At 42.5% G+C, this 15,925-nt stretch overlaps 2 protein-coding genes across 2 annotated transcripts in view; one reads left to right on the top strand and one right to left on the bottom strand.

Moving 5' to 3' along the window:
* The window catches only part of LIMCH1 (LIM and calponin homology domains 1), a 321,144-nt gene that overhangs the window by 95,221 nt on the left and 209,998 nt on the right, over positions 1–15,925 (top strand). The gene's annotated exons all lie outside the window — the stretch shown is intronic.
* On the bottom strand, positions 9,071–9,586 carry LOC114197572 (double homeobox protein A-like). Its single transcript, XM_088021292.1, has one exon. It carries the CDS (start codon positions 9,584–9,586, stop codon positions 9,071–9,073), a length of 516 nt encoding a protein of 171 aa, XP_087877418.1.

The raw sequence follows: 15,925 nt of genomic DNA, 5'->3' as shown, positions 1-15,925 counted from the left end.
CGATTGGAGAGGCAGTGAAGAGGTAAGATGAATAGACATTATACAGTCATGGTGGAAATAAAGGGAAGACAGAAGTTTGTCTTGGTGGCAAATGCACCGGTAGTACTTTTAGAAGCGATGGGGGAAACCAGGAGAAGAATCTGCTTTGGAGAGACTAAGCTTATTTTGGGCCATGGCGGGTTTGAGGCTCCAGCAAGCTATATGCATGATGCTGTCTAGGCAGCTGGGTGTTTGGACCTGGTTAGAGATTGGGCTGGAAATAGAAATTTGAAAGTTGTTCTCCTGAAAGTGATTGTTGGACTTTTAGGAAGAGAGCCACCCCCTAAGGATTTGTGACTGTGTAAGGGTACAGCTGCAGACAAAGTAGACCATGTATGTGGTCCAAGCCTTGGCAAATCAAGAGATGGTGGCTCCATCTGAAGTTGTCAGTCTTGCGGCCCAGTTGCATAGGAAGGTCATCAAAAGCAAAACAGAACTGACAGGCTTAGGAGAATAGGGCAGTTGGAGATCTTGATGGAAACGAAAAGTCAATGGAGTAGGTGGGAGATAGTGTCAAGAATGAAGGGATAGCAGGGAAGCAGAAGCTGCCGTTAGGAAACCTGAGTGTGTTCAGGAGATGTTGCACAGTGTGGGGTGCAGGTGAGGCTTGGGGTGAGGCAGACACGGAATGGAGGGGCCAAAAAGAGATGCAAAGAAATAAGTCCTGGGTCACCTGGGTGGCTCAGTCAGTTAAGCCTCTGACTCTTGATTTCAGCTCAGGTCAGGATCTCACGGTTGTGAGATCGAGCTCTGCGTTGGACTCCACCCTGGGTGTGGAGTCTGCTTGAGATTCTCTCTCTCCCTCCCCCCCTCCCCCCCCTCTTGCTCTCAGTGTCACTCTCTCTGAAAAAGAAATAAGTCCCTTTAGAAGTTGAAATTGCTGTAGATTCATCCATGAAATATTTGTGAGCATTTACTGTGTGCCCAGCACTGTGATAGGCACTGACATAGCGTATTAAAGATACAGCCCTTGTCACTTCCAGGAATGCATAGTGTAAACTAGAGTTAAAAATGTGGGTGCTGGCCCCACCTCCAGAGAGTCTGAGAGATTTGGTGGTTGGAGGACAGAGGAAATGGGTGGGCGGAGACGGTAGAGCTGAGAGAGCAGAGGTGACTCTGGTTCTGAGGGGGAGGACCTTCACAAACCCAAGCCTAGGCTACAAAGACAGTTAAGAGAGCGGTAGGAGAGAGATGGGGGCAGGTTCTAGACCCATGTGAAGGCGGGAAGGATGCTGGAGGAGGCAGGTTTTTGTTTCTGGAGGAGTTTGGAAACCAAGCCAGTTCTAAAATTTTGTGAACAAGTTTTCTATCTATACCTTTGAGCTAATATTTAATAAAATCAAATATTTCAATCGACAGGGCGGACTTGAGGTGACTTGATCCTGGCATTCCAAAACCGAGGTGGTTGTTACTTCAGACTGCCGGTGAAGTTGTAGCTGTTACTGGCAGGCCCCGGTGCTCCCGAGGGGCTGCTCGTGCCCGTGCCCCGGGAGCCTGGCTCTGGCAGGCCCCCTCCCACCTTACACTCCTTATACTCAGCTCATGCTTCCGAAAGAGCCATCTGCGTTGGTCACAAGAGCCTCCGCCTGTCCAGCCCTGGTTCATCTGTGTGCTGTTATGATGGAGGAGAAGCTGTGTCCCTTCACCTTTTCCTTTTCTAATAAGACTTTTATTTCAGTTCGTGTAGTTGATGTTCAGAACCGAAGCGACAGCCATGGTGGCAAGGGTGCGCGTGCGCAGATGAACTTCCTGCTGTCCTCGCTGCCCACCCCACCCCTCCGGACCTGGGTGTGTAGCGGGCGCTGCGCGTGGGCCGTTTGGAAATTGCTGGGTTTTGTTTCTTTTATCTTTTCAGACAAACAAATCTTTCTGAGTGGCTCTTTTGTTCCTCATTTCTTTCTATTTGTTAAATGATCAAGACGTAGTAATCTGTTTATGGTTTTGTGGAACTAGGAATAGTGAACGTTTCCCTAGTACTTACCATGTGCCAGACCCTCTTCCCAAAACCAGCGCTGCCTAAGCACCTGTGAATTCGTTGACTCGTCACAAAAACGTGAGGAGGTAGGCGCTGTTATTATCTCTTATTTACAAATGAGGAGACTGAGGCAGAGCGTGTTTAAGTATGACTTGCCCATAGCTGGGAAGTGGATAAACAGGGTTTCCAACCCTGGTAGCCTGGCTCCAGAATCCCTTTGCTGGGCCATGTCTCTCTCACTCCAGGCCTAGCAATCAATGCTGGATGGTTGGTTTGTATTTCTTTTCTTTGCTCAAAATGACCAAGGAGATTTTGCCTCACTTGAAGTATAGTTGTCTTGGGAGTTGCACAATTTTTACTGTCTTTTACTAAAAAAAAAAAAAGAGAAAAAAACATAAAAGAAAATGGCATATGCTTTTTTGAGAAGCTGAGGGTCTGTGGTCCCATTTCACTGTATTGATACCTAATCCCCTGTCTCAAATCACAAGTTTCGTCTTAGCTTCCTGATACACTCCCTTAGGATGTCTGTGACAAGCTTAGCACAAAAATAACAGAAAAGGCCTTAGGGGGGTTGCTTTTAGGGCTGGTGCCTGATTTCTGTTAGGTTTGTGAAAGCTTGGCCATTTCTTAAGGCCTGGGAGGCCCTCTGCATAAATCTGGATTTTTGTGTGGTTTTTTTTGGGTGACTTAGAGTTGTTAAGGCCATCAGCAAAACATTAGCCCAAGGGGCATTTCCCCTCCACCTCCTGCCCCTTTACTTTGCATGGAGACATAAAGGAGAAAAATCCTTAGTTTAAAACATAGTTTTTAAATCATGTTTAAAACTTAAAGGAGAAACATAGTTCAAAAACATAAAGGAGAAAAGTCCTCAGACCTAAATAAGATCCTAATGAAATGAACATGTGCAGACCATGGCCCTTCCTCGGGGCCTAGACCATGATTGATTGTTCTGCAGGACTGTCTAAATCAGTAGCATGTTTTTGGACAGCTTGCAGAAGACCGACCTATTTAGCATTTTGGCCAGCATTACCAAGGGGCCTCCTGCTTCAGGTCTGTGCAATTCTTTGTATGATAAATAATTATAAAGGGAACTGTCAACTTGAGCATCTGGCTGATGGAAAGACTGACTTGAAAGCACGCTGAACTTTGGGTGTATACAGCCCCAACATCTGGTGCGGAGACTTGATGGATTTGGGAGGGGGGCAGTATGCTTGGCATCTGTGTATTAGGTCCTAGAATGTTCCTTTCAAGTTGTTTGTTCTGGTCCCAGTGGACTTGTATTCTTTAGGAAATAAAAAGACAACTGCAAAAAGGATTAATTAGATTCCATTTCTCTGGGAAGAAAACCTTTATTGGTAACTTATAGTTTAAGATGAGAGATTTCATTGGTAATGCAATTTCTCATGGGTTTGACTTCTGCCTTGAGTAGATTATAATCCAGGAGATGGCTCAAGAAGAAAAAAAATAAGCTGTAACATTGTAAAGGTAAAAAGATAGAAGAAGGAGAGAGAAAAAGAATCCCAGAGGAATCATGAGAGCATTTGGCATAGAGAAGCAGAAGTAATTCAAACATAAACTAAAAAAAACGGCTTTGAATCACACAGAAAAGCATAAGTAAGTCATCAGTTTGTGCTGGATGCATCTTGAAATTTTGAACTTTTGTACATTACATAAACTAAAAAGAGCACAGGTTTTATACCAGTGACCCAAAACCACAAAGTAATTTACTTTTATTAGCATTGGAGTAAATACCAGTGTTTTCTGGCTTGTGGCTTGGATATGAAACATAAAAGAGGAAAAGTCTGTTTGGCTTTTTTTCCCCCCAAAACTAATACAGCTGGCAAAAGGCAACATTTTGCCTTACTTGTAATTGCCCGGAAATTTAAAATAGACCTTTTACTTTTTCAGAGTTTATATTGAAATTCCATCTTTACATGGAGTCAGTGAACATAGGTTTAAGAGCACACATTGGTCTCTCATGCGTAGTTTGTATTATGTGGAAGGCCAGAGCAATTTTGAGCACCAACATGGCATAACTCTTAATTCTCTTGGGATGGGGCTGCTTGGAGAGGATTCAAGGATCTTGAATATTGAATTAAATATTGAACCAACCGAATATTATCCTCTGTGCTACTACAATCATTTACCTCCTGGAAGGTCTCAGAGGGACTTACACAGTGAACCAGTTGAGGAATTTTCTTTTATCTTTTTTTTTTTTTTTTTTTTTTTTTTTACTATGAAGTTCTTTTGCAACCCCTCAAAGGCCCCCTGAAGAACTCGGGCAGGGAGACCAAAGTGTCAGCTGTTTAAGATCTAGACACCATTGACTTCCTAGAGGTCATTTTTTTCTTTTTATGATAAACCTGCATTTATGTTATCAGTGATGGCCTAGAACAGAGACTATGTTATCTGTTTTTAGGGCTCAGACGGAACAGGAGAAAACAAGAGAGACTTCATGGTTTTACCTTTGCCAGTCAATCTTGACAAATGTCTAGAATCCAGGGCATTTTGAAGTGGTAGAAGTCGGCCATTATTGGTTACTTGTGGCATGGTTCCTGGGTAGGAGTCTACAACAGAAGCACTCCAGTGTTGTTCCCCATCTACTCTCCAGTTTCCCTCCTCCCAGGCCTTTTTCTTCACAGTGGGCTCCTCCTCAAACACTAATCTGACCCGTTAGCCTTTTGTCTAACTTGGCTTAAAGTCATTCCGTGGCTTCCCATAGTTCCTGGGCTCGGTTGACATTTCTTCAAGTCTTCTGAGAGACTTTGTAATGGTCTTCTTTCCATCCACGTCTCTGGCCAGGTGTTGGACTCAGCTCACCTTGCTCCCTGAGCTCCAGATAGAGGATCCTTCTTCCCACCCCTCACGCTTGCCGTGTTCCATCCCTGTGCCCAGCTGTGCACGTGCTATTTCCTCTTTCTGGAAGACTCTTCCCTCTCTCTTTCCTTCCTTACCTCCTACTCATTCTTTTGCTCTCAGCTCAGGAGCCATTTTCTTGAGCAGATCAAGTCTCCTCATCCTAAGCTCCCCTTGAGCCGTATGTTTTTCCTTTCTGGAACTGACAGCAGTTGTAACTTTACGTGTGTGTAACTTAAGGACTGCTTTCGCCCCCACTCCACGTGCCTCATCATAGTATTTCTTCTATCTCTCTCATCGTAAGTACACACCAGTATTTGTTGAATCAGTGAATATTCTGCCGGGTATATCTACCCCTGGATCACAGTGACAGAAGCATACCCATTACCTGCAGAATTTAAAAAATTTGCAGTCGCGGTGCCTCTCACCTTTTTATGTTTCCTGGGATCCCTGTCCACTCTTTGGTGCACATTCTGTATATTCAGAACCTCACACTTCCAAGCTTTTCTTTTGGACAACTACATTCCTGGCAGCCCAGAGGTGAATTGAGCTGGCTGCTCCAAAATTAGAGGAGGGAATTCTCCAAGGTAATTTCCCACAGCCTTTCTCCTGCCCGTTTCTGTTTTCGTCCTCAGCAGAGTCCCCAGGCTTTGTTACCCTGGTGCTGCAATCTCTAAAATCTATGAGCCAGTCTCCTGGGGTGGTTTCCGCCGGCCCCCACATTTGTTCCCACCTGGGAAATCAACGCAACAGGTTTCTGAACTGGTGGTGCCTTTGGTAGTGAACCCCAGGTCCCTGCGGCCAGCATGCCAGTGTGGTCCAGAATGTTCTCGGCCAAATGATCCTTCTCAAGGCTCAGCTTCCCTCCACTTTTGGACTCCAGGCCTCGAGTTAGAATTACCCCCTGCTGACATGCCTTTCTACTCCCTCTTCTGCAGCCTGGGTCATAATTCCTGTTCTTCCAGTGCCTCATTTCCATTGTCCCCCCATCTGTTCTCTCTCTCTTTTAAGGAGGGACACAAAATTACAACCCGCTTCTTAGTTTGCTTCGTTCCCATCTACATGTCACATGTGGAACTGGGTCAGCATGCTGTCCTCCCTTTTTCTTTTTTTCCCCACTGTTTTTTTTTTTTTTTCACATCTAAAACTAGTGTTTTATATTGGCCCTACTCCTCTCTGCATTTGAAATTCTCCTTCCAAAGCCCAAGTAATAGTTTTTTTATCTATGTAGAAGATCTGAAGCCTTCTCTCCCCAGAGAGCAGAGGTCAGCACATTGTGGCCCACTGCCTGGTTTTAAAAATAAAGTTTTATTGAAACGCCATCCATTCATTTGTGTTTGTCTATGGCAGTTTTCACAAGACAAAGGTCGAGTTGGGTAGTTGTGACAGAGACAGTTTGGCTCACAAAGGCGAAAAGACTTACGTGTCTGGAAACCTTTGCATACCCCTGCTCTAGGTCAGTAGTTTTCCACCCTCTCTGTGCATTAGAATTACCTGGGAAGCTTTTGACAAAAATGTGAAATGGGCAGCCTTTGCTCCAGAACAATTAAGTTCGAGTCTCTCGCTGGGGCTGTATTTCCAGGTGATTGTAATGTGCAGTCAGATTGAGAAGTGCTGCTAATAGGTGCCCCCTTTTTTTTTCTCGATTACTCATTGAGCCCTGCTTCCTGGGGCTCCCAGATTTATGATCACTGTCAAGGCTTCGAAACCGTTCACTTGCTTAGTGACAGCTTAGGGAGAGAATGAGTAGAGTAAACCCCATGCTGCACATTATCTCGAAAGCCAACCTGCTGGCTGAAGGTCCCCGCAGATTCCCAAGGGGTTAACAGTTCAGTTGTCTTTTCCTGTTAGTTTCCTCCATAACTTCCTGGTTCGTCAGTCTCTTCTTCCTTGTCATTTTGGACTTTTTTTCTGTTCCTTGTCGAGTTCCTGTGTCACCTTTTAGGTTGTTCAGTATATTTCTTCACACCATGCCTTTTTGAACTGTTAAATTTCTTGTTATTACTTTTGTGGTCAAATACTAATAACACAAAATTTACCATTTTAACCATCTTAAGTGGACAGTGTGGGGACATTAAATGTTCCTATTGTGCAACCACACAGCCCTCCATCCAGGACTCTTTTCATCTTGCAAGACTAAAACTTTATACTCACTAAACAATAACTCCTGATTACCCTGTCCCCCCAGCCTCTGGTCACCACAGGCTACTTTCTGTCTCTGTGAATTTGACTACTCTAGGCACCTCGTATCCGTGGGGCCATATAGTATTTGTCTTTTTGTGACTGGCTCATTTCACGTGGCATAATGTCCTCAATGCTCATTGATGTTATGACATGTAGCAGGATTTCCTTCATTTTTAAGCCTCAATAATGTTCCATTATATGTACCATGTTTTGTTTATCCATTCATCTCTCAACTGATACTTGGGTTGCTTCTATCTTTTGGCTGTTGTGAATAATGCTGCTATGAATATGAGTCTCTAAGTATCTCTCCGAGTCTATTAAATTCCTTTTTAACTTGATATCTCTGATCCTGTCTACAAGGAATTTGGACCTGGCATATGGTCCTTATTATTCTCACGTTGGACATAATGTGGTCACTAAGCATTGTACATCTTGCAGCTTTACCAGAAAGCAGAATATCAACATCATGTTTATAGGTAACACTGAAACCAAAAGGTCAAGTAGTATTTGGCAGTGTCCTTCACAGTTATAGTCAGAAGCACCGACATGTGCTGGGCCACCGTTCATTCAGTGTCACAAATCATACTCCAAAGATATGGGGCTTGCCTGGTGATTTTCAATATTTGATAATCTTCATTTTTTTCCTTTTGTTTTTCACATGGTAAAAGTGAAAGCTCTTTGGGAGTCTGGTAGTTCAATATAGAAAATTTACAGGGCAAAGTGTGCATGTTTGCTTTTATTTTTATAGGTCCACAGTCATTTGGGCACAGTTACAAAGCCTAAATAGCTTTGAGAAGTAGAAGTTTTCTTTTTAATTTTAGGTTTTCAAAAGTTTTTGCTGTTTTCTTCTTCCTGCCTCCCCCCTTCTGTCTTCCTCTCCCCTCCGCTCCCCTCCCCTCCCTTACCCTCCCCTCCCCTCCCTTCCCCTTCCTTCCTTCTTTCCCTCCTCCCTCCCTCTGTCCCTCCCTCCCTTCCTTCCTTTCTTCCTTTCTTTCCATAATTCATTTAGTGGCAAAACTCTGACCTGATCTGAAATGACTTCAGGCTATTCATTATCTTTATTTACTCCATTTAATGTGAACATTCAAATTTTTTTTTTTTTTTTGCTTCATAATATCTGTTTATTTTAAAAATTCTTCATCATACGGTCCAGCAATTCACTTCTGGATATATAACCCAAAGAATTGAAAACAGAGATTGAAACAGATATTTGTACCCCCAGGTTTATAGCATCATTATTCACAATAGCCCAAAGATGGAAGCAACCTAAGTGTCCACCAATGAATAAATGAATAAAGCAAATGTGGTATATGCATATAATGGAATATTATTCAGCCTTAGAAAGGAAGACAAATTTGACACACACTCTAAGATGGATAAGCCTTGAAGGCATAATGCTATGGGAAAAAAAGTCAGACACAAGGTCAAATATTGTATGATTCCATTTATATGAGATACCTAGAATAGTCAAATTCATAGAGAAAGAAAGTAGAATGGTGGTTACCACAGGTTGAGGTGAAGAGAGATGGGAAGTTATTGTTTTGCAGTATAGAGTTTTAGTTTTGCAAGGGGAAAACACTTATGGAGTTGGATGGTGGCGCTGGTTGAAAAACATACATGTAATTAATACCATGGAACTGTACATTGGTTGTGATAGTACATTTTATGTTCTATTTATTTTACTACAATTACACTTAATTATTAAAAAAGAAAATACTGCCTAAAGAATGCAGCCCCTGAGGGGGTCTCCAGAAAGTCACTTAAGATTATTTATAAAACAAGCAAGTCAAGGAATAGGTCACTTAGAAATGACAAATATAGGGGCACCTAGGTGGCTCAGTTGTTAAGCATCTGCCTTTGGCTCAGGTCATGATCCCAGGGTCCCGGGATCGAGTCCCGCGTCGGGCTCCCTGGTCAGCAGGAAGTCTGCCTCTCCCTCTGTCTGCCGCTCCCTCTCTTTGTGCACTCTCCCTCTCTCTCTCTTGAACTCTCATCCCAGAGATCCTGTTCCTGGTCTTATCTCTGTTCTGAGTCTTGATCATCAGGTTCTCTTTTTCTCTGGACATGGGATCTGGATCTCCGATTTTGAAACCAAATTTGGACTCTTGACTCTGGAATGCCAATTTCTTTAGCAAGTTGCTCTCTGGTATCAATGCCAGGATAAGGGTTGTTCATAAATGCCCCGATGAGGGTGTGTAATTGTGAAGAAGTATAGCTGGTATGACACCGTCTGTCTTCTCTACTTTGAATCTCCTCTTCAGAGTGATCTTGGTCTTGACTTGATTCTAAGTCCTCATCGGGTTCTGAGTTTTTCTGGCACTGGTGCCTAGCTCTTCGATTCTGAAACCAAATCTGGATTCTGGACTCATCAGTGTTGATTTCTAAAGCAAGTCTTTGTTTGGTAGCATAACCTGGGTAAGGATTTTGGTCAAATGCCTTGATGAGGATTTTCAATTGATCTTCTGTGAATTTGGTGTGGCTGCGTCTCTGATTCATTGTTATGGTCTTGTTTGGAGAGTTGTCTTGGGCCATGTTGGAAGAGAGTTCTGAAGTCTAAGGATCAGCTGAACATTCAAATTTTTTTTCCACAAAAATACCGTGTTTGATTACAGGGCACTTAGCTAGACCTCTTGGAGATGTTACATAATAGACAGTACATACATTAAATTACCATTCTAAAATCTAAGAAATTATAAATTACCTTCAAGAATTTTGGGCAAGGTTTATAGCCCTGCATTATCAAGTATCTGTTTTTCTTTCATTCAGATTAAGATCAAAGTTGGTGATGACATCCTAGCTCCCTTTGGGTGTCCCGTTTACTTTTATACACTCCTCCTGACCTGTATAAGGTCACCTGTGTCCTTCATTGCCCAAATCCCAAATAAAATAAAAAGATTTTATTTATTTATTTGACAGAGAGAGAGAGAGAGCGAGAGCGAGAGAGGGAACAGAAGCAGCGGGAGTGGGAATGGGAGAGGGAGAAGCAGGCTTCCTGCGGAGCAGGAAGCCCGATGCGGGGCTCGATCCCAGGGCACTGGGACCATGACCTGAGCCGAAGGCAGACGCCCAACGGCTGAGCCACCCAGGCACCCCTCCTCCTGTCTTTTATTTGGCCATCATAGCATGTGGGTAGCTGCTCAGATTTCTAACTCTGGGCTTTTATCTGTTGGGAATGTACATGAAGCTCATTTGTGGAGAGATTCTTATTTTTAAGAAGCTGCAAAGCTGTCATATTATCCTAGGAAACCCAGACAAGGTGTTTATCTTAGTGATTTTCAAACCCTTCTTGCCGAGAGACTCAGCAGAGGATTTGTCATCATGGCTCTGCTTAAATATAGTCAAAAGGGCAGTTTTCACCATATTCATAAGCTTGTCACAGGGTCAGTCAGTTGGGCTGTAGACCATGATACCTCCTAGGAGGTGGAAAGTCAGTAAGTTGTACCTCTTGGTAGTTGGACATTGGTTTGTTTAAACCACCACAACAATTGAGGGGTGCCTGAGTGGCTCAGTCCGTTAAGCGTCCAACTCTTGATTTTGGCTCAGGTCATGATCTCAGGGTCATGGGATTGAGCCTTGTGTCATCGGGCTCCTTGCTCAGCAGGGGAGTCTGCTTGAGATTCTGTCTCTACCTCTCCCCCTCCTGCTGCACTCTCTCTGTCTCTCTCAAATAAGTAAATAAATCTTTAAAATTGTAAAAAAAAATAAGAATAAAGCACTACAACAACTGAAATGAAGCCCACCACACTTGAGTGACTGGCAGTCTTCCACCTTTGTTGAGCTCTCTTCTGTTTTGGGGAAAATAGGATCCTTTATATTGCTCCAGAATATATAAGTGTGGTCACAACTCAAAACACATAACTTGCTGGTTTATTTTCTGCCTCCTTCTTTAATTCAGTAATAGATTCCCCAGATGAAGGTGACTCTGAACGTGGGCTGAGGGCCATGCTTGCAGTCCTGGGCATTTTTCATAGTGTCCAAGGTATGGCTGGCTACACATAGTCCAGAAAAACGTTCTTTTAGTTTTAACACCCCTTTTCAAGATATCATTGCTTGTTTTGAAAACTTATAAAAATTCTTCTTGCTTTGAGTTTCTTCTGGCTTTCAGGTTTAGAGTTTGTCAAAGAAATCAGGCTCACCTTTAAGCACAAGTCCCAGGATTTTGTGCTCTCGGATAACAGCTGAAAAGCTATAGAGGTTCTGGAGGGAGAGCCAAAGAAGGGAGTGAGGGAGGAAGGGACCATCAAATGGCAGCTTACCGACTTTACCACCCATATATCATTTCGTGCCCCAGATTTTTCTTTCCTTGACCTCCAGTGCCATTCTTTTTTCCTTACCCTCAGCCGATAGCTTCTGAAAAGCAACCTGAAAAGATTGGCTGATCTTCCCACCATCAAACTTATCATCTACCCTGCTTTGTAGTACCCATTTACTCTGCCTTCTTTCTGTTGGAATAAATGATCTCTCCCTGCACATCTGAAGCCAGACCTTACCCTCGTGATCTGCATCTCTTCACATATTCAAAAATTTACTCTTTGCTCCCTCATTTGTCATCTCTCTCTTTTCTACTGCACTGACTTCTTTTTCCACTGGGTCATTCCTTTAACATGTGCCCTTTCTAAAGTATACATCCATCTCTGCCAACTTCTCCATATCTGCTCACTCGAAGAGTTGACTGTGCTTTCCTTTCTTTATCTACTCTGGAGTATGTGCATACTCACCATTCCATAGAAGTTACTCATGTCAAGGTCACCTGTGTCCTTCATTGCCCAAATCCAACAGATAATGCCCCATTCTCATCTTAAACAACCTCTCAGCACTGTTGGACCATGAACATTCCTTCCCTCTTCAAACATTTTTTTCTCCTTTGGCCTCCAGACCATCCTCATCTTATAATTGGCCTCCTAACTCATTAGCTATTCCTTCTTATTCTCCTTTGCTGGACTCTCCTCTTTTTCCTGACTTTTAATTGTTGGCTCACCCCAGTACTCAGTCCTGGGACCTCTTCTCTTGCACATACTATGGATGATTTTCTCTCATGGTCTGCCTCTACGCATGTATCTCTAGCTCCTTGCCTTTGAGCTCCGCTATATCTCTTTCCCCAGTATCTCGACTTGGATATCACATGGATATTTTATTCCTTGATAGGAATAAAATACTGCTCTTGATTTTTCTTTCCAAAGCTGCTCCTATCTAAGCTTCCTTATCTGAATAGCTTGTACTATCATGCATCCTGTTGTTCAAGGTCCGAATGTATAGATATTCTCGACTCCTCTCCTTTGCTGATATCTCATATTTGGTTAGTCCATCAGCAAACCTTTTAGCTTCTATCTTCAAAATAAGCCTGGGATCTGACCACCTCTCAACACTTCCTCAGCTACCACCCGAGTCCAAATTACCATTTTTCTCAACTGCCTATGCAGTTGTGTCCTCAGTGTCTTCTTGTCCTCAATCTTGCCCATCTTGTTTCTCCATGTCAATTCTTCATACAATGGCCAGAGTAATTTTAAAAAAGTGTTAATCAAATCACAGCTCTTCCCTGCTCAAAACTCTCTTTTCGGTGGCTTTGAGCAGCACTGAGAATAAGTTACAAGTTCCTTATTATTGTCTGTAAGGCTATTAGCTGCCTCTCTGCCATCATCTTGTTGCCCTGTTACCCTTACTGGCTCCATTTCAGCCATACTTGCTGCTTTTTTCACCAGCAACTCCATGCTCCCATCCACCCATAGGCCTTGAACCTGCATTTCCCCACCTGGAATGCTTTTCCCATGGCAATGAGCATTCCTCACAACCTCCTTCATTCTCTGATTATGTGTTACTGATTATGTGTCACTTCTTTGGTGAAACCTTTTTAATATAAAATATCTCAAGTAGCCATCCATTCTTTGCCACTTTTTATCCACTTTTGCTCTATTTTTCGTCATAGCTCTTATCACTACCTTATATCATATGTTATGTTGTTTATTATCTGTCTTGTCTACTAGATGGTGCCATGAATTCAGAGACCACATCTCCAGGGTCTAGAATAATATCAGGCACAGAATATGTGCTCTGTGAATAATTGTTAAATGACTTAATCTACTCAGGAACACAGGGGCAAGACATACAAGTATTAATGACAGTTCTGGGTAAATTACATGAATAATTTTCATGTGCTCTCATGTGTATAATCTCATTTAATCCTTACTTAAGATCAGTGCTATCATTTTCCCTATTTTAGAGGTGAGGAAAGAGCTATAGTACAGAGATATACCTTCCCCACATCACATAGAGAATTAGTGGTGAAAGCAGGATTTAAGCCCAGATCTTTTGATTATAAATCCTGTCTATTTCATGTATGAGAGACAGTAAGTGCTTTGGGAGTTGGAGAGAAATTTAGTTTACCAAGAGACATGGGCTCCTGTGGGTGCTTTGTGGAAATTTTAGAGTATTTATATCTGGAGATTTGAACATGGGATTGGACATGCATAAATAAACAGTGAAGGGATTCTGGCTGTTGTAAATGGCATGAGCAAATGCAAAGAGGCATGAATGTGCGTGGTGAATTCACACAAGGAATTCACACAATGAATCACACACATATAGCAGATTCCTTGATCAGCAGTCTAAGGAGTAGGGCTTGAGCTCCAGGCAGTAGGAAACATTTGGAAATATTTAAATCAAGACTGCCATAAGCAGACAGGTATTCCAAAGATCCCCCAGCTTGGTCAGCAGTGCAGAGAGGAGGGAGAGGAGAGGAACCGAGGGGTGTAAGCAGGAGCAAGGGCCTAGGTTGGAAGGACTTGCTCTGAAAGAAAGAGGCAATTCTCAAAGGTAGAAAAAAAAGGTTAGAGAAGATTCTGGTAGCTCCCAAGATTTTGGAGAATGATCTTTTTTGTGTCTGATGATGCCAAACTTATCAAAACAAGGCATTCTTTTAAGAATATAGGTAGAAGATTAATCAAGTCTGGGGGTTGGGGTTTTGAGTTGTTAGTAGAAATCTTTAAAAAGTCATCATGAGAAAAATAACAAATTATAGAACAGCAACAGTTAGATCTTAACTCAGACTGAGAAACGTGTTTTGAGCTATCGTATGTTAGATCTAACTTCTTTTTTTTTAAGATTTTGTTTATTTATTTGAGAGAGAGCAAGAGAGAGAGTATGAGCAGGGCAAGGGCAGAGGCAGAGGGAGAAGCAGACTCCCGCTAAGCAGGGAGCCCAATGCAGGACTCCATCCCAGGCCCCTGGGATCATGACCTGAGCTGAAGGCAGACGCTTAACTGACTGAGCCACCCAGGCGCCCCACAGATCTAACTTAATAAGAAAATATTTCTGTATTTTTTTGTTTTGCCTTTTAGACTGTGCTTATCACATTGTGGCAAAGTTACTATGCATCGTGACTTTAGGCAAGGTGAAGTTTTATTTTAGAAGCTGACTCACTTTGAACTGGTTTTTAATAAATGTTCTAGGATGGTGGAAAGATCTGTGTGGAAGAGTGCTTAATATTTCAAAGCAAGCACTTGAAAATCTATTTCTGCTTCTTAGTAATAGGATCTCTGAAGTTCCAGAATTATTTTCGATTTGGTTCACTGGTTCTTGGAGGCCCTGCTATCCCCGGTCTTTGGAACTGGAGAGGATTTTGATGTGATCGCTTTTGCACCTGGCATTTTATGAAAATTGTTTTGGGGAATTACTTAGTCATATATCTAAGAAATATCTAGTGTTTATCCTCTTAGAGATTGGATTTAATGGCCAAATGGCTTGATTTGACCCTATGCATGGCTCAGAGCTACTTAATTATTAAAATTCCTGACTGCTGAGTTCCTCAATTAAATTGCAAATTTAAATAAAACATGTGTGTTCTGTATCTCTATTTTGAAGCTGTCTGTGATCTGTTTTTATGACTTATTGATTCCAGCCCTGTGCTCATGTTCTTGGAGCCTCCTTTGACTCTTCACACATCCCTCCTTTCTCCTCGCCCATCTGAGCTCATCCCCACTTTTCAGAAGACCTCTTTAAAAGCCCCTTCTCACTTGCCTTGTTTCACTTCTCTGAACATTTATACGCAAGTGCACTTCTAATTTTTCTTTCCTTAATGTCACCCTAAACTGGATGCCGTGTACTTTGGTTTAAAATATTCTGCAAAGAGAAAGCAAGTCTGTGGGTACAACATGCTCCATTAGTCCACCATTTTTTTTTCCACGAGAAGCAATAAAAACCCTTTGTCATTTAAATATTAGCACTTCTGATTTTTAAATTTGGTGATTTATTCACATTTTTTAAAAAAGCAATGACCAACGGATGCAGTATGATAATGGCCAAATAACCTGTGTGAGGGCGTGTTTAGTCCCCCAGGCTAGAAGTTAGCCAGCTCTGTAGAAAGCCAGAGTTTCCTAAGCTTTCAAACACCAGAGAATGTTCTCAAAAAGAGGTCTTAGTCAGACAGATGGGGAAATGCTAGGTTATTGCCCACTGGAGGATGTCTGCACGCATTAGCCTGTTACTAGTTCTGAGAAGCTCAAAGTTGAAAAAAAAATACATTTTTAAAAAACACAGCATTCCCCAAACTTACTTGACCATGGAGCCTTTTTTCCACATCATGTGTCTTAACACATGGATTCTGTGGGACCCCAGGAAATGCTTCTATAAGTATTTCCTTTCTTGGGTAGGCCTGAGAGTCAATGTGAAGGCCAATCCCCGTGAAATAATAACTTAATGCCCCTAAAGACATGATGTGAAGAACAAGTATTATCTTGGCATTTTAACTCCACCCAGTGCCGTACAATGCCAACTCAATAAATTCTGGTGAATAGATTTCTGAAGGACCTGCCAGTCCCAAGAGTGGGAGAGGAAATGTGTGCACTGTTCGCGGTCTGTTCTTTGAGATGTTGGGTC

Source organism: Eumetopias jubatus, unplaced genomic scaffold (genome assembly GCF_037043125.1).
Source record: "Eumetopias jubatus isolate StellerSeaLion01/CBP00866 unplaced genomic scaffold, mEumJub1_p1.0 scaffold_2, whole genome shotgun sequence".
Taxonomy (NCBI): Eukaryota; Metazoa; Chordata; class Mammalia; order Carnivora; family Otariidae; genus Eumetopias; species Eumetopias jubatus.
The sequence above is the reverse complement of the archived record's forward strand: the minus strand, read 5'-3'. Positions and strand labels throughout refer to the sequence as shown.

What these genes read in the sequence shown, in the direction of transcription:
- LOC114197572 (XM_088021292.1), bottom strand. Translation starts at nt 9,586, where the DNA reads ATGGCCCAAGACAACTCTCCAAACAAGACCATAACAATGAATCAGAGA.